Source organism: Dermacentor andersoni, chromosome 8 (genome assembly GCF_023375885.2).
Source record: "Dermacentor andersoni chromosome 8, qqDerAnde1_hic_scaffold, whole genome shotgun sequence".
NCBI classification, from domain to species: Eukaryota; Metazoa; Arthropoda; class Arachnida; order Ixodida; family Ixodidae; genus Dermacentor; species Dermacentor andersoni.
The window spans coordinates 16,164,298-16,179,896 of record NC_092821.1 but is presented as its reverse complement, the minus strand read 5'-3'; the positions used below and the strand labels follow the sequence as shown (position 1 = coordinate 16,179,896).

The following is a 15,599-nucleotide window of genomic DNA, read 5'->3' as shown; positions in this document are numbered from 1 at the left end:
AAAACACATTATGTTCAATGGCTGCTGAGTCGGGGATTTAACTTTACTACTTTTAAAACGAAACTACTGTTTAAGCGGGTACGGTTTAACGAGGTTTTACTGTATGATGTCAGTCTGTACAATTTTTTGTGCCTAAGTTATAGGTATGTCATTACTCATCAAGTGTATGATGTCTCATCAGTGCATCACTCTTCTAATGTATGGCATTAGTGTTGAGCAGTCTAATGATTTAGTAGTATTCCTCTGTAATATGTTATGTGCTACCCATGTTCAGTCATGTTGGCAGTGTAAGAACAAATTCTGGCTCTCTCTGATGGTCTAGGAAACACAGTTAACACAAGCATGATGTCCGGAAACAATGAATTATCAGGATGGAGCCGCGCAGGCTATTCAAAATATGTAGTAGATTTTGCATTGAAAATGACAGGCCCGCTCAACTTCTTCGAAGTAACCAAAATTTAGAATTAACCCAGTTGGAATTATCGAGGCCACACAGTTGTATAAGAGAGATAGCAACTTACTGGCAATCTGTTTACAATCATTGTGCAACCTTAACGGTATTCATATAATGCTCAATAATCTTTCTGCTCAGAATGAGTGAGTTCCGGATTTGTTAACTCTGTGCTTCAATTTTTTGCTCTACCATATATTTGCTGATTTTCAATTACTTATGTAAAATATTCGAGTCCTGAAGTGAGAACTCTGGTTTCTACAGTTGACAGAATTTTGTTTTCTCCCTTAAATGCAACAAATGTCTTCAAAGTGGTTGCGGTTGTTAATTGTAATGAAAGCATTTGTATGTTTCGCACGTATTTGAAGAAGGAAATAGCATTCAGCCCCAGGCTGAAGCTGCCTCTTTAATTCAGAATGCTGCTTGAGCATTGTGTTTGGCCCTGCAACCCTGTTGTGTGTGCCCTTCGACAGGTGGCTCACAGTCCAAGGAGGTGTTGCTGCAGCAGCGGCGGCTGCTCAACCGGCGCTTGGGCCTCGAGATGGCCGAACACATTGGCCTCGACACCTCCGAGCTCTTCTCGGTCGAGGATCTCAGCCTCAACTGCAGCAGCGGAGGAGTGGGGCTGCGGACGGGCACGACGACAACAGGCGGCGCCATTGCTGCGCCCCCGCCATTTGTCCAGCTGGAGTGTAGCACCACATCGGTGAGGCCCTCCTTAAGGTTTTGTCAGTTTTTAAGGAAGAAACTATGCAAACCAAGGAGAACCATCGAAATCAGAGGACGAGAATTCGTGTGGTCACATTGCGGAAATGATTACAAATTAAAACGCTGCCATAAGTAAGAATGTAACTTGTGGCATCTGATGTGTGCCCTTGGGACAAAGGAACAACAACAGAGTAGTGAAAATAAACACAAGGACATTTAGTGCACGTTTTATAAAATAAGCAAGCTAACCGAATTGCAACAGATGGAAGTATGCCGATGGGCATTGACAGATTGGGGGTGTCTGACTGTCCACCGTGCAAGTATATAGAGTGATTATATTTGCCCCATGCCGGTCATCAACGCCAAAGTCGTTTGCGGGTGAAGTCTCGCAAATGGAGGCACCCGTGAGCAAACGAGAAGGCGTCCACGAAACCATTCCTCGTAGCGCACGTATGAGTGCATGCCGGGTCCGTTCGTGTGCGCTGAGTTCCCATTGGGGGCGAGTACACCACTGGAAAAGCTGCCGCCACCGTCGGCGTGACGTGGCATGAGGGATCATGTGGACACAGCGGCCGCGTCAGCTGCTTCAGAAGCGCCGAAGCGAGCTGAAAACTGAAATTTAAAGTACCACCTGCGCCGCGGTTCTGATTAAGTGGTGAGGCTTTACCACCTTGGGTGTCTGCTTGACAACATCTGAAAGTACTAGAGTAGGTAGTGGCTGCCTTTGGCGGCGTGCAGCATGGCAGGCTACTGCTTGGTGCTGCAGTGCCAGACATACGCAATGAAGCGTGGTGTCAGCCTTATTCACACATAGCCGCAGGGCAAGGAGCTTCATGAAGCTTGGCTGGCGAAACTTAGAACCCGCAGAGAGCCATTGGCTACAACTTGGGTATGCAGCAAGCACACACTCCAGGAAGATTTCTGCTACGGTGCCGGGACTGTACGATGTTCGGTGAGCAGCAGAAAATGCGTACTAGCTGAGACGCTCGCCCGCGCCCGCTGCCCGGCTAATGTTGGGACGGTTTGGTCTATGAACTTGTTGATGCTAAATACTGGCAAGTTCACTGGAACGTAAAGGGAGCGGTAAGATGCACATTAAAAAAGGCATGGCATATGGTCTGTTTGTGTTATGAAATAATGCACTGGATTACGAAAAAGAAGCAGAGGGAAATCGTATGCTGAGAAGACTGATAAACACACAGTGCGACGCAACTTGAGGAATAATATTGAAATGTTCAAGAATTTAGAAGAGAAAAGAGATTGAATCGTCGCGACGGCACATCGCAGTCACTGTAGGCGTTGAAGTCTCTATAACGAAATCATTTTTGAACAATTCTGATAGCGTCCACACAACAATGGTTGCTAATGTGCTGTCGAATGCTCACATGCTGCAGCTTAAAGCTCATGGCACGGTGTAAAAACGTGCTAACAGTGAAAGCCAAACATTCTGCGTGGTCATGCATGCAGACGTGCAATCGGTCGCTATGAACCCGTGCAATCGCTGCATTGAGGCTTCATTCTGTTATGCCCCATTTGGTTATACAGACAGCCTGCTATAAGAACATATTTCACATAGTTAACTCTGCCTACCTTTCACGCAAGAAGCCGATTCGGGAGACCCCATTGCGGCGACCGCGCGCAGTGGCGTTCACTGTACGTATTCGGTAAAGAGATAGCGTCTGTAAACGATTCTGTGCTTTCAATTTGCCCAAGATTATTATATCGACAATCAAAAACTTCCCTTGTTTTGAGAGTGCCTACATAAATGTCCAGCAGGGCTGCTGCGGGGTGTTCTTATTGAGCGCCGTAAGTGAAACCTGTGAGGAGCGCGCCGCGGGATCTTTCATACTACGCAAGGGAGGCGCTTCCGACAGATGGCAACTGCGTAACTCCTCGCGCCCAATAGCTAAAGTGGGGGAGACTACTTACTTGCGTGCCCGAATATGCCCATCGTTGGGTAGCATTAGGAGCAGATCGCGTGCCATCTCGTACAATTGTGCAACCACCAGTGCTACACATGCTATGCAGGGTGGCCGGATTTCAGGAAACGCAAGAGCCATGCGGGGAAAACATCAGGAGACGTGAGAGAGTTGTGCGTCCGCACAAACTTTTTATTGAGATACAGTAAAACCTCGATAATTTCAAATTGTATCATTCTAAATTTTAGTTAATTCTAAGAATTTGAGCGGGCCTGTCATTTTCAATGCATAATCTACCAGATAATTTGAATAGCCTGCACAGTTCCATTTGGACAATTAGTTGTTTCCGGCCAGCAGCAACTGCAACTCTTTGGTTAGGGTGCTACATACAATCACCGACCTATTTTCCGGGCCACGTGGAGACGAAAAAATAGTTAAAAAAAATATTGATTAGGCTTAAGACTGCTTAAAAAAATCTCTAATAATGCCCTGCATCATGCTACACTTGGAGGCGATCAGACTTGCTTGGATTTACGCAAGAGCGATGTCTCTGTATACAGTCAACAAGAGCGCCACTGCGTTGGTGATCCCTGCCAACGAAGTTTGCCCTGGAGATAGAAGAAACGAGCCATGTTTCTTCGCACACCACTTGGCTCTCGTGAAGGCCCAGGAGGTGACTGCCAATCACACAAATGAAGAGCCACGCAAACACACACAAAGATGCGACGTCTTTGAGACACACCTGCTCAGTGGACACACCATGTGCAAAATAGCAACTGAAACTGCAGTACAGTGCAGTCCACTTATAACGATACCACATATAACGATATATTGGTTATAACGATGGGTCGACATGAGAGTGTCATTTTATGCATTAGGTCTATGGGGAAAAAAACCATTTATAACGATAGGTTATTCACTGCATATCGGATATAACGATCAAAATGTTGCCGTCTGGATGGTGTTTTTCGTGCCAAATAATCGTAACATTTGCGTTGCTTAGTTCCCTGAAACGAACTATCTCAAGACGAGGCGATGTTTACCTCCATAAGTTCGTATCTGCCACCATTACCACGCAGCGCGTCCCGCCCCGCGCGCGCCCCGGAGAATAGCTGAGTAGGCGCAGCGCTCCACAAGATGGCGCTAGCTGCTTCATGTGCGTCGGCCAGGCGCTCCGAAAGAGAGAGAAAGAAAAAAAAAGCGACAAGCAAAGTGGCGCAGTGGTGCCCGTCCCGCGTCTCTCTCTCGCAATAGCAGGCTGGCGCCACCGAAGCAGCGTGCAACCAACGGTTCAACCCAGTTAGAAGATGGCGCCGACAAAGCGCAAAGCTGTGTCGCTTGACACGAAGATGGATATTTTGCAGGACTCTCGATGTGGCTTCAAGGTGAGTGCCCTTGTGAAGAAGTAGGAGTTCGCCCAGTTAACGATATCAACCATCTTGAAAACCGGGAGCACCGTGATTGTGAAGGCAGGAGCTATCAGCGGCCATGCCGATCAGCGGAAAAAGGTTAGAGACTGTTGTACGCCGATGTTGAAGAGGCGCTTTACCAGTGGTTCATCAACAATTGCTTCAAAAAGTCTGGCTTTGTGCGCAAGGACGAACTTCCCCAACCCACTGAGACCAACACCTGAGACCAACACGGTGGAAGCCGCTGACATAACCAAGCTCTGGGAGCTTGTTCCTACTGGTGACAGGTGGTGCGTCAAAGGAGAAGTTTTTGACTGCAGACAGTGCTGCCTCGTTCTGCGATGAGGTCACCTGCGAGGCGATCGCCGGAGATGTGCTGTCTCGACAGATGGCAAAGTTGTGCGACGGTGGCGACGGCAGCAGCGACAGTGACAACTAGATTGACAGTGGCTCCTTAACCCCGACCTCGATGTCCACGCAAAGTGCACTGTCGTCGATTGACTCCTTAATTGATTTTATGCATGTTAAAGGATTGCCGCCAGTGTTCGCGCAGCAGCTGGAATCCATGCACACCGCGGTTGTGAAGTTGAAGCTGCCGCAAAAGCAAGCGCAGATTTCGGACTATTTCAGCGCGCCTAACCCTTGACACTGTCATTGGCGCAATAAATAAAGTTTCTTTTTCACAGCCTACTTACTACTTCATCTATTCTTTAGAGCAAGTAGCGAATTCGAAGCTGCAAAGGTATGTCCTGCATTTTTTTTTTTTTTTAATAACTGCAGTCCAGATATAGCGATCATCGGTTATAATGATCATATTTTTCGTCTTTCTAGATATCGTTATAAGTGGACTGCACTGTATATAAATAAAAGAAAACAGATCACGCATTAAGTGATTGTGATGATGGTACTGACAAAAAAAAAAAAAAAATGTAGAGAGAGTGCCATTCTCTGGAGTGTTTTCCCAACCAAGAGAGAACGAGCATGGGCTCCGAGACTGGGGGATGGTGCTGGCGCTCTATTGAGTAGCGTGCATCTCCAAATCTTGAAGACTATAGAGTGGGCCACTGGAGCCAAGCCAGCGAAAAATCCAACATGATGGCCTCCAAGATTGGGGAGTGTGGCTCAGAACAAGCAAACAAAATTTGTCAGAAAGATCGATCGTGAAAATGCATTAGCTCTATAGGAACCCTGACGGTGCAATTATGATATGAAGTCTGGAATATCCATCAAGTCCGAAAATTTGGAGTCCGAGAAATCAGTCAGCTACTGTTTCTGCCTTTGTTTCTTTTTCTTGATTCAATATTAGATTCTAAATCTACTATTCGGTATTCACACACCCCTAATATTTTGTATGGCTTGGAATGAGCAGCAATGCAAATTATGGGGTGTTGCTATCCGTATGCAAGAGGAGGCTATGCTCCAAGCGTTTCGTGAGCGGTAAAATGTTATCTGCAGTCATTTTGTATGACAGTGTTTTGCTGTTTCAGAATTGTTCTCTCATTGCAGAGGAACCAAGCTGCAATAGTGACAATGTTGACTACTGTATTTACTTGAATCTAAGGCACACCTTTTTTTCTCAATAAATGGGTCCAAAAATGTGTGCGCATTGAATCGAGTACAACACTACATCTGCATTGCCTCGTTAAACCGTAGTTGGCCGGAGCTCGGAAAAAGTACGTACTAAATGGTCATACTGTTTAATAGAAATAGCATGAGATCACCCACTTCCACATAGGCTGTTCCACATAGGCTGTGGGAGGAAATTTTGCCGTACATCACCTTCACGTATAATACGGCCGTTCAAGAAACAACACAAGTCGCCCCGTTTGAACATGTATTCGGCCGAGCAGTAACCACAACTTTGGATTCTATGTTGTCGTTAGATGAAGTAAACAATAACTCATCTGACCTAGATGATTTCTTGTGAAGAGCCAAGGAGGCACGACAGATGGCAAGGTACCGAATACGCCACCAACAACGCATCGACTCCAGCCGGTACAACCAGCGACGTACTGAAGCTCATTATCTGCCCATTGACAAGGTGTGTGTATGGACACCAGTGCGAAGCCATCGACTGTCTGAAAAGCTTCTCTGCTGATACTTCGGCCCTTACGAAATACTTCGTCGTATATGCGACGTCACTTACGAAGTGAAGTCCGCTGGACACGAGTCCAAGACGGCGCAACTCTACGGAAGTTGTACATGCTGTCAACATGAAACCCTACCACGAGAGGTCATGGAAAAAAAAAAAAAAAAAAAGTGAGAGCCCACAGAAATCCCTACTTCCTCTCACGCATCGGGCCGATGCGGTAAGGAGCAGGATAATGCCTCGACAACTTGGTCACATTCAAGTTGCGTGCCATTCGTATTGGACTGTGCACGCCATATCGGGGTGTTCAGCAACAATAGGCAGCGATCTTCGTGACACGAGTAGCTGGCTGGACCCAGCTTGCATGCACCACCCGCACGAGGTATCACGCGAGAAGAAGGAAGAAGACTGTTCGACACCAGTTTTAGAATGCGACTCCCGGAGATTCTTCACGACCGCAGTGACCTTTAGTTGTGGGCCCAGGTTCGCCCTTAATAAATATCGTTGTTTTGTTAGCCTGCGTTCCCCAACATAGTTGCAATACGTTTCCTGATCGCGTGCGCCTTGCGCCTTTTCTTGTTCACACGGGATCTAGTGGCTGGAAAATGTATCATATGATCGCAGTTTGGCAATGCACCGAACGCTGGTGCTGAAAAATCATGTTTTCCGGGAACTTATGAACCGGTAAAAAATTAACGTAGCTCTATTGGGTGATTTTTTTTGTTCCCAAATGCAAATGCTGGCGCCGGGAAAACGTGCATAATGGGAATGTATCAACGAGTGTCCACTGTATATTGAAGCCACATCTTGCTTGGCACATGCATATGAATGCTCCAGCTGCCTGCATGTTGCCTACAGGCTGTAGGTTTGTGCTTCTCCTATGTAGCCCTAAGTTGGACCATCCCAGCAGGCGCTGCTGCTTGTGGATTTGGATGCTCTATTATACCGAGCACATGCCTGGTACTTTTTTTTTATCCTTGCAAACTGCAGCACAGGTTTTATAAAAATGGTCCGCCCACAGTGAACTCCAATTACCAAAGTTTAGTCTGCCATGGCTAAACTCTGCTGCAGTGGATGGAATCAACAGCACATAGTACCACACGCCTGTTTCACTTTTTGATGGCATTCGCCTTCAGCGGACAACTGAAAATATACTCGCCACTGCCATCCCAATTTTAGTGTGGCTCATCTTCGTGGGCAAAATTTACAGAAAGGCCTCGATAATTTGAAGGCCGCCGGACCATGAAAATCCTTCAAATTAAGCAAATTTTCTAATACTGAAATGAAGATAAAGAAAACCAAGAACTTGCTGTATAAAGAAATCGCCTTTATGTTCGAAGTCCAAGAACGATTACTTGAAGTAATCACTGATACGGGACTGCTTGGCGTGGTAGTTCACCCAAGTGCCATGTTCTCCAGCTGGCTGAAAACACACAGCATATAAAAAATCGCCACCGCTGCACTCAAAAAAGCTGCGGACGATGCTCACGGAATCGATATTCGCCGCTAAAGTGTGCGCTTGACTCCAAAAATTCGTACTTCATGGATCTGCTGTACTTTATAAATGCACCGTCGGGGTTCTCATTGAGCTAATGCATTTTCACCTTCAATTTTTCGTATGAACTGAAGTCCCAAAGTTCGATTTACCAGACTAAATCACACATTCCGAGCCACGCTACGCATTCTTGGAGGTCGCCATGGTGGATTTTTCGCTGGCTTGGCTCCAGTGGCCCACTCTATAGTCTTCAAGATTTGGAGACGCACGCTACTCAATAGAGCGCCCGTGCCATCCTCCAGTCACGGAGGCCATGCTCGCTCTCCCTTGGTTGGGAAAACGCTCCAGAGGATGGCACTTCCTCTACATTCTTTTCTTTTTTTTTGTCAGTACCATCGTCACAATCACTTAATGCGGGATCTGTTTTCTTTTTTTTATACACTGAAGTTTCGGTTGCTATTTTTCACGTGGTGTGTCCACTGAGCAGGTGTGTCTCGGAAACGTTGCATCTTTGTGTGTTTGCGTGGCTCTTCATTTGTGTGATTGGCAGTCGCCTCCTGGTCCTTCGCGAGAGCCAAGTGGTGCGAAGAAACATGGCTTGTTTCTTCGATCTCCAGGGCGAACTTCGTTGGCAGAGATCACCAACGCTGTGGCGCTCTTGTTGACTGTATACAGAGACATCACTCTTGCGCAAATACAAGCAAGTCTGATTGCCTCCACTGTTCGGAACGAAGTGGAACCGTACAATATTTTGCAAAGATGGTGGCCGTGAACAATGGTCATACCGTGCAGTCAATTTCGTTGACGACTATTTATTGGCTTTCTGAGAGCCGTGCGACCTCCATAAATGGGTCTGCGTTGATTCGGTATGAAATCGTAACTTTGTATAGTCGCCGACACCCGACGACTTGTCTCCAACTAAGCCTAACAAGCTAGACAGTGTGGCCATGGTGAAAATTTGCCACCGGCACAATGTGATATGTGCTGCAAACCGTTGCGGAAAGCTTGTCGCTCTATACAGTCAAATCTCGGTATATTGACCATGGATATATAAAGTTATTGCATGCATCGAACACTTTCTGTATCGCCTGTAAAATCTCATGCATTTTTAATGCTTTATTTCGAAAGGGGTCGGACATAAAAATAGATGTATCGAACTCCGCCACCCCAGACCACATGCGCTCTGGCAGGCAGTGAACTTTCCTGCAACACCCTCGAAGGTAGCGGTGGCATGATAGGCGTTTCCGACTGCTGTACAGCAGCTCTATAGCTGGACACATCGATCATGCTGAGGGTGCTATTTGAAGTAGTGGCGTACGTACGCGGCGGCTTGGCTAGTTCGACAACGTCAACGACGCTTTGAATTTCCCGCACTGACTCCTCCTCAGTGCCGCACTCTGCGCCTGCCGCGCCTCGCGAGGTCTGGCGGTTTGCATCTATAAAGACGTGCGACAGTGCACACTCACTGGGCTCACCCTTGGACGCCTTGGCAGACACCACTTAGTACCTTATTATTGAGTGTTTCAAAGTGCTTCGATTGGCGGACGTGGAGATTGCAGCGTAAGTTAGCGGCCAAACAAAGACGCTGCCGAGGTTGATCCCGCAAGCGCTGATGTTTGCCCCGCTCCCGACTTGAACTAGGCCTGCAGCTGCTTTGGCCCTTCTATGCCGCTATAGGCCTGACGGGCTGCCCAGGCAGCGCTGTGAAAACGCCGGTCAACAGAGCCCTCCATACCGTGCTTAAAAGTTTCGGATAGTAGTACAAAACGTGACGTCCTGCTGGTGAAGGCATGGCGCCGTGGTATATCTGCTCATCTCAGCTGCACTGCGGTGGGAATTTTGGAGACTTTCGTGCATGGGAGGCATTGTAGCATGCCTTCCGTTGCCAAGGAAGCAAAACGCTATGCCAAATGCGTGTACTTCGCACAAGAAGTTGCCAGATGCCGTTTCGGTGCGTGGTCGCTTTCAGTGTGTATGCTGCTCAAGTAGCATGATGCCAAGCTGCAACAGCAGTCTGCTGCAATATGTGTCTATTCGTTTAAGCGCGTGCACCAACTCTGAACGAGGGCCCAGTAACAATGACTTAGTTAACTAACGAAACTAATAATATGCTGCTGGTGTTAGCACCATGACTCAGCTTCAGCTGCTCTGGTATGTATGCTGCAAAAGCAAATTTCAAGACATGGGAATCAGTAAATACTGTGATTGAGGGTCTGTATCCTTAGCGCTGGCTAATGCGCAGTGGCTCTCTTTTCTTAGAGGAAAAATGATGCAGCTGCAGCAACAGTCTTGTTTGTTGTCATTCGTTTGTTTACAGTAACCTATAATGTGACAAAGGCTGCTTAAACACCACTTTTTCTGTACAGTTCCCTATCTTATTGGGCAACTGACTATGCCACGTCAGTCGATACAATTATCTTTCGCTTGTTCTCCCAGCAACGCATTCTGGAACAGTTTCAATGGCTGTATATGAACTTTCGCTAATTAGGTGGGCCGCTTCACTGTAAGAAATTGCCTTAGTTCCTGTAAATTCTTGTCTGACAGTTTTCTAATAAAAAAAAAAAAAAAATCATCCGCATGCACCTATAGAGATGACTGGGATTTTCATGGTTAAGTTAAAATTAAAATTTTTCATGGCTGAGCAGTCCCGACAAGATGATCCACAGGCTACTCGTGGCAAACACAGGTGCTTTTTTCCGATAGCTGAAAACCAAAATAAAACGGGAAGTGAACCCTGAGCACACACACAAATCAAGCGAGATTGGCTGTATACAGCCCGCTGACAGCGTAACCTAATGCAGAGAGCTGCAACTTGTATACAACCCAGCCAATTTTGTCTCTCACGTTGCACAGTGTGTTGAAAATTCCAGCGTGTCAGGCTGACAACCCTTGTGACAATTCACCACGCAACAATAATGGTGGTGACGATGCTTGGGGACAGTGCACTGCTTGGCGCAATCTGGCGTGTACTTGCCAGGTCCGCCCGCCTTCAGCACGGTTTGTTGGACGAAAGGCGCCCGCACTCCATGACCTGTGCTACATTGGGAAGTGCATAAAGCCCTGCGTATGCATCGAGCACTTTTGGAGTGCGAGATATACGCACAAAATGAGCAGGACTCGTGTTACTCTATGGGATGGTGTATCTTCCATACTACCCAGGCAACTTCGTTGACTGCTGCCAGGTTGCGCCACGGTGCGTTCAAAACTCCAGCGCATTAGCCCCATTGCGGCGCATTAGAGAGCACCGGCCTATCCCTTGTAGATTGTTTAGACTGTATTGAGGACTCCATGTTAAAGCATCCGGCTGCCAATAAGAAGCACGCTACACTACTGCAGTGCTTTCAGCCAAATAAATTAACACTTTATGGGAAGATTCAACTGAGTATTTACTGTGCCACGATTGGGACGCGATCGGGGATTGTTGTTCGGGCCGCGCATTCAATTGCGTCGCGCGCGATTGGCCTAGGCCATGCCAACTTCACGCAGCTGATGAGGTCTGGGTGGCCTGCACTAATTGCGTGCGGCACAATAGACCGTGCGCTCGCAGCTGATGGAGTCGACATGGCCTAGGCCGATAGTGCACGGTGAAACCAAACATGCGCTCCGAACAACGATCCCCGATTGTGCCCTTGGTTAATTTATTGATTTCCAGAAGATTTTGACCTGTTTTTTACAGGATTTTATGTATCGAATTCAGGCTATATCAAACTATCTCGCAACAACAGCGCTGTTCGATATATTGAGGTTCGACTGTAATATGTTCGTACAGGTGGCTCATCAGTGATCAGTCGCAAAATCACGCGAACAGCTTAGATTGAGGGCCGTTGAAGTGGCGTTCGGGTCTGCGGTTGTGGGGTTCTCATCCGTGCTCTTGGAACAAAGGAACGACAACACAGTAGTGCAAACAATCACAAGGGCATTTATTGCACCTTTCATAGATCAATGCCTGCTAGCCGAGTTGCTATACACAAAACATGCCGATGGGCGCGCAACAAATCCAAGAAGTCAGACTCACTGCGACCGGATAACGAGTGAATATGTTCGCCCCATGCTGGATCCCAACGCCTGGTTGTTCGTGCGTACGGTCACGCGAACGGTGGCGCATGTGAACGAGGCCTCACGAGACGGTCTCGCAGAAGCATGGATCGGCGCACTCGCGGAATGTTCGTGCATTGCCGATTCCGAACCAAAGAGCCTTCTCCTTCCCGTGCCCAAGTAACTCCGCCGTGAGGCGGCGTTAGCGGCTCAACACTCGCGCCATCTCTCGTACTGCGCTTCAACCACACCGACCGCCGCGGGCTCCAGGCCACGCGGCAAAGCCGGATTACAGGAGACGGGAGCTATGCTGGAAGACAATGTATCAGGGGACGCGTGAGAGTTGCGCATCCCCACACGGTCAACCAGCCGGTAATCACAGCAAGCACGTGTGCCAAGTTTGGCTGTGTGTTCACATCTGGATTGAGAGCTGTGAAATGTATGCATCTGTGTGCATGAACTCAGAACTCGCACATACAATGTGATCACCACACCTTCCAGTGGTTAATGGGCCCGATCTTCGCAGATGCTTGCTTGCTTTCTGCACGCACTGTTTTGTTGTTGTTCCCTCAGTTTGCGTAGTGTTAATCGGTCCAGTCGAACTGGTTGAAACTTGTACCGATAGAAATCGCTTGGCATGGGAACGCTGCGCATGTCAGAGCACCAACTACTGCCGGGTCATTCATTGCGGGTCTGATTATTTGAAAAATCGAATATTCAAGAAATGGAATACTAGATACTCGATTCTCGACCAAAATAAGCTCTTTAAAGCAGTGAAACACTACACTGAGCTGTCATGTGCGGGCTGAGAGTATGTCAGGACAGTTGAGGTTGACTTACGAGCTGTTGGGAGAGAATCTCAATTGTGACAAAGTTCGGGCCTCATACCACTGAGCTTGCTATCAGTTGATAGAAATAGCTCATATTCGAAAATATTTGTTTCTGTATGCATCTCCTTTTTATTTCTATTTGAGAATGTCCGACTTGATTTTCAATTTTTTTCGAATACATTTTATTTGCTGTGCATATTACTAACCCCTCCGTTCTATTCTTATTTTGAATAACATAAACACTATTCCTTAGTATTCAAATTTGATTAAGTAGTTTCTTTTTTTTTTTCATATGGTTACTACAGAGTGACAGCATCGGCCGATATGGTTTCAGCCTGTCTTGACATAAAACAGCTCTGCATCACTCAGGGAATTTTGCAAATACACTCGGGGAAAATCTGAACAACTCGGGGAATTTGGAAATGTCAACTTGGTAGACACCCTGAACATGTTTTTTTACTTATTATTCTTCAAGAAATTGGGCCGAAAATTGCTTGTGTGGTGCAGTTGGACAAGATTCCAAACTGCCTTCGTAGCGCTTATAGGCTTTGCCGCATAACACCGATGTATTATGGCAAAACTGACTTTAAAGGGCCCCTGAAACGGTTCGGACAAATTTTGTAGACGCGTAGGGTACAACTTAAGTGGAACATTCGCACCACAATTTAAGATAAGCGTTATGTATTAATTGAGCTACAAGCGATTAGAAGTTACCCTCCTCCCTAGCCATGCTTTTCCTCCTCAACTCGTTCACTGAGCGATCGGGGCTAAGCGTCACACTGCGACGTCACATCGTCTACTTCCGCTTGTTTTGGAGCCCGCCCCTGCCCGCGCGAAACCTCTCCGCTAGCCGCTTGGCCGTCGACCCCAAGCGAAAGCTATCGAAGCAGCATGCATTGCGAGCATTCTATCCTAGTGCTGAACGTGTCTGGTATTCCGGTAACCACAGGCAAGCTGGTCATTTCGGCAAATGACTGGAGGCATAAACTCAAGCTGATGAAGGAACTTTAGCGTGGACTTACGTGAGCGACCTGATCGGTCTGCACGGTCCAGCCACTTGTTGGCGCAGCGCTTAACCAGCCAAACAAAGCGCTAATATTGCTCTAACCAAGAGTGAAACATAATAAACAATTATAAAAATAACGTGTTGATGATTACACTCCTGCGAAAATGGACACCAGCAGCAAAAAGAATACACTTCGTTACTGCTACTGTGTATGGTTGAGCTCTGTGCCACCAGGTGGCTGCACCGTGCAGACCATTCAGATTTGCGCCTCTGCTCATCTCATGGCTCATCCCGTTACGGCACAGTCAAGCGGCCAGACCCTGTCCCCTTGCGCTTGCGTTTGCCCTAATACTGGACTCGTGAAACGCCATTGCGTTAGTAATCTTCCGGTGTAAAGTGACCAGTACAAACGCGCAAATCCTGGCGCCGATCGGGTAGCGTCAGTCCGATGTGCAGCAGCCAGTTCGCTCGTATGCTGCCTTGCAGAGGGACACAATGTCGCAGCTTGACATATTGCCAGTCGCTATGTTTGCAGTCTGCAAGGCAACAAAGTCGAATCATAGTGCTCGCGAAAAGACTGAGACCGACTCTGACCGCGGAGCTCTCGTCAAAATGGAGTACGTTGTAACACAAGCAGACGACACTTGCTGTGTGCTGGAAGTGCTTGTGTGCCGGAAGTGTACTGAAAAATTGTTCTTGTGCATTCTCTTTATGTTACTTTCTTTATACAGAAACAAATGAACTAACATTCCAACTATTATGAAGATCATTTGTTTACCATAAAGTTGGAAAAATTATCGATCACGCACCCTGGTCAGCCAATTGGATAGCTTGCCCCACTGACGTCGTATGGGAGATTTTTGTCATATGGGTAGGGGCGGCTTAAAATTCCGCCGAGCAGTGTGCTGCGATCGGCAGCGATGTGCAATTTAAAAACCTTATAATAAATTACACGCTTTACGCAGAGCACTTAGATGCGTTAGGTAATGATCAGAAGCACCTACTCTAACGACTCAGTACGTTTGTAGAAAATCGTCAAAATCGTTTCAGGGTCCCTTTAAGAAACTGGCCGTTGTTATGCAATGCATAATTAACCCTTGCCTGTTTTTCTTGCTAATATATTGTGTTAACGTTAGGTTTTTACTTTGATTAGGAGCTTTATGTCATTTCTATGTTACATTTCTACTTTGGACACATACAAAGTAGGTGCATATTTGATTTTAGGGGGTGTTAAAATCGGGAAAGTACTGCCAAATCAATCATTGGTGTGCTTTTACATTTTTACGGCACCTTGGTTAATTCGACCTGCCAGACAGTTTGACTAGTATCATCGGTCTTGTCATAGTCGAATTAGCCAAGCTGACTGCGCCATCAAATCCTTTTAACCCTTTGAGGGTCGAATTACTTTGAAAAAAACTTTCCCAGGTGGTCAAATTACTTTATTGCGGATCTTGAATGGACAAAATGTATTAAGTCGGGAATAAATAGTCAAAAATAATTAGGAACAGTATTTTGGTGTCGGCATCACTCAGAACTGTAAAATGTTCAATAGTATTTCCGAGCGCGGTACTCCTTGTGACATGGGTCTACGCACAGCGCCTTATCGCAGTCTGCACACCTAAAATGCGTGTCTGTTCTCTTGAAGCGAGGAGTTGTG

At 46.9% G+C, this 15,599-nt stretch overlaps 1 protein-coding gene across 2 annotated transcripts in view; it reads left to right on the top strand.

The window, feature by feature from the left end:
* The window catches only part of Hel89B (histone acetyltransferase 1), a 328,644-nt gene that overhangs the window by 91,778 nt on the left and 221,267 nt on the right, over positions 1-15,599 (top strand). For both annotated transcript variants that reach the window (XM_055068322.2, XM_055068321.2), the window contains exon 5: positions 925-1,157. In XM_055068322.2, coding sequence (XP_054924297.1) covers positions 925-1,157 — 233 coding nt within the window. The remainder of the gene's footprint in view (positions 1-924; positions 1,158-15,599) is intronic.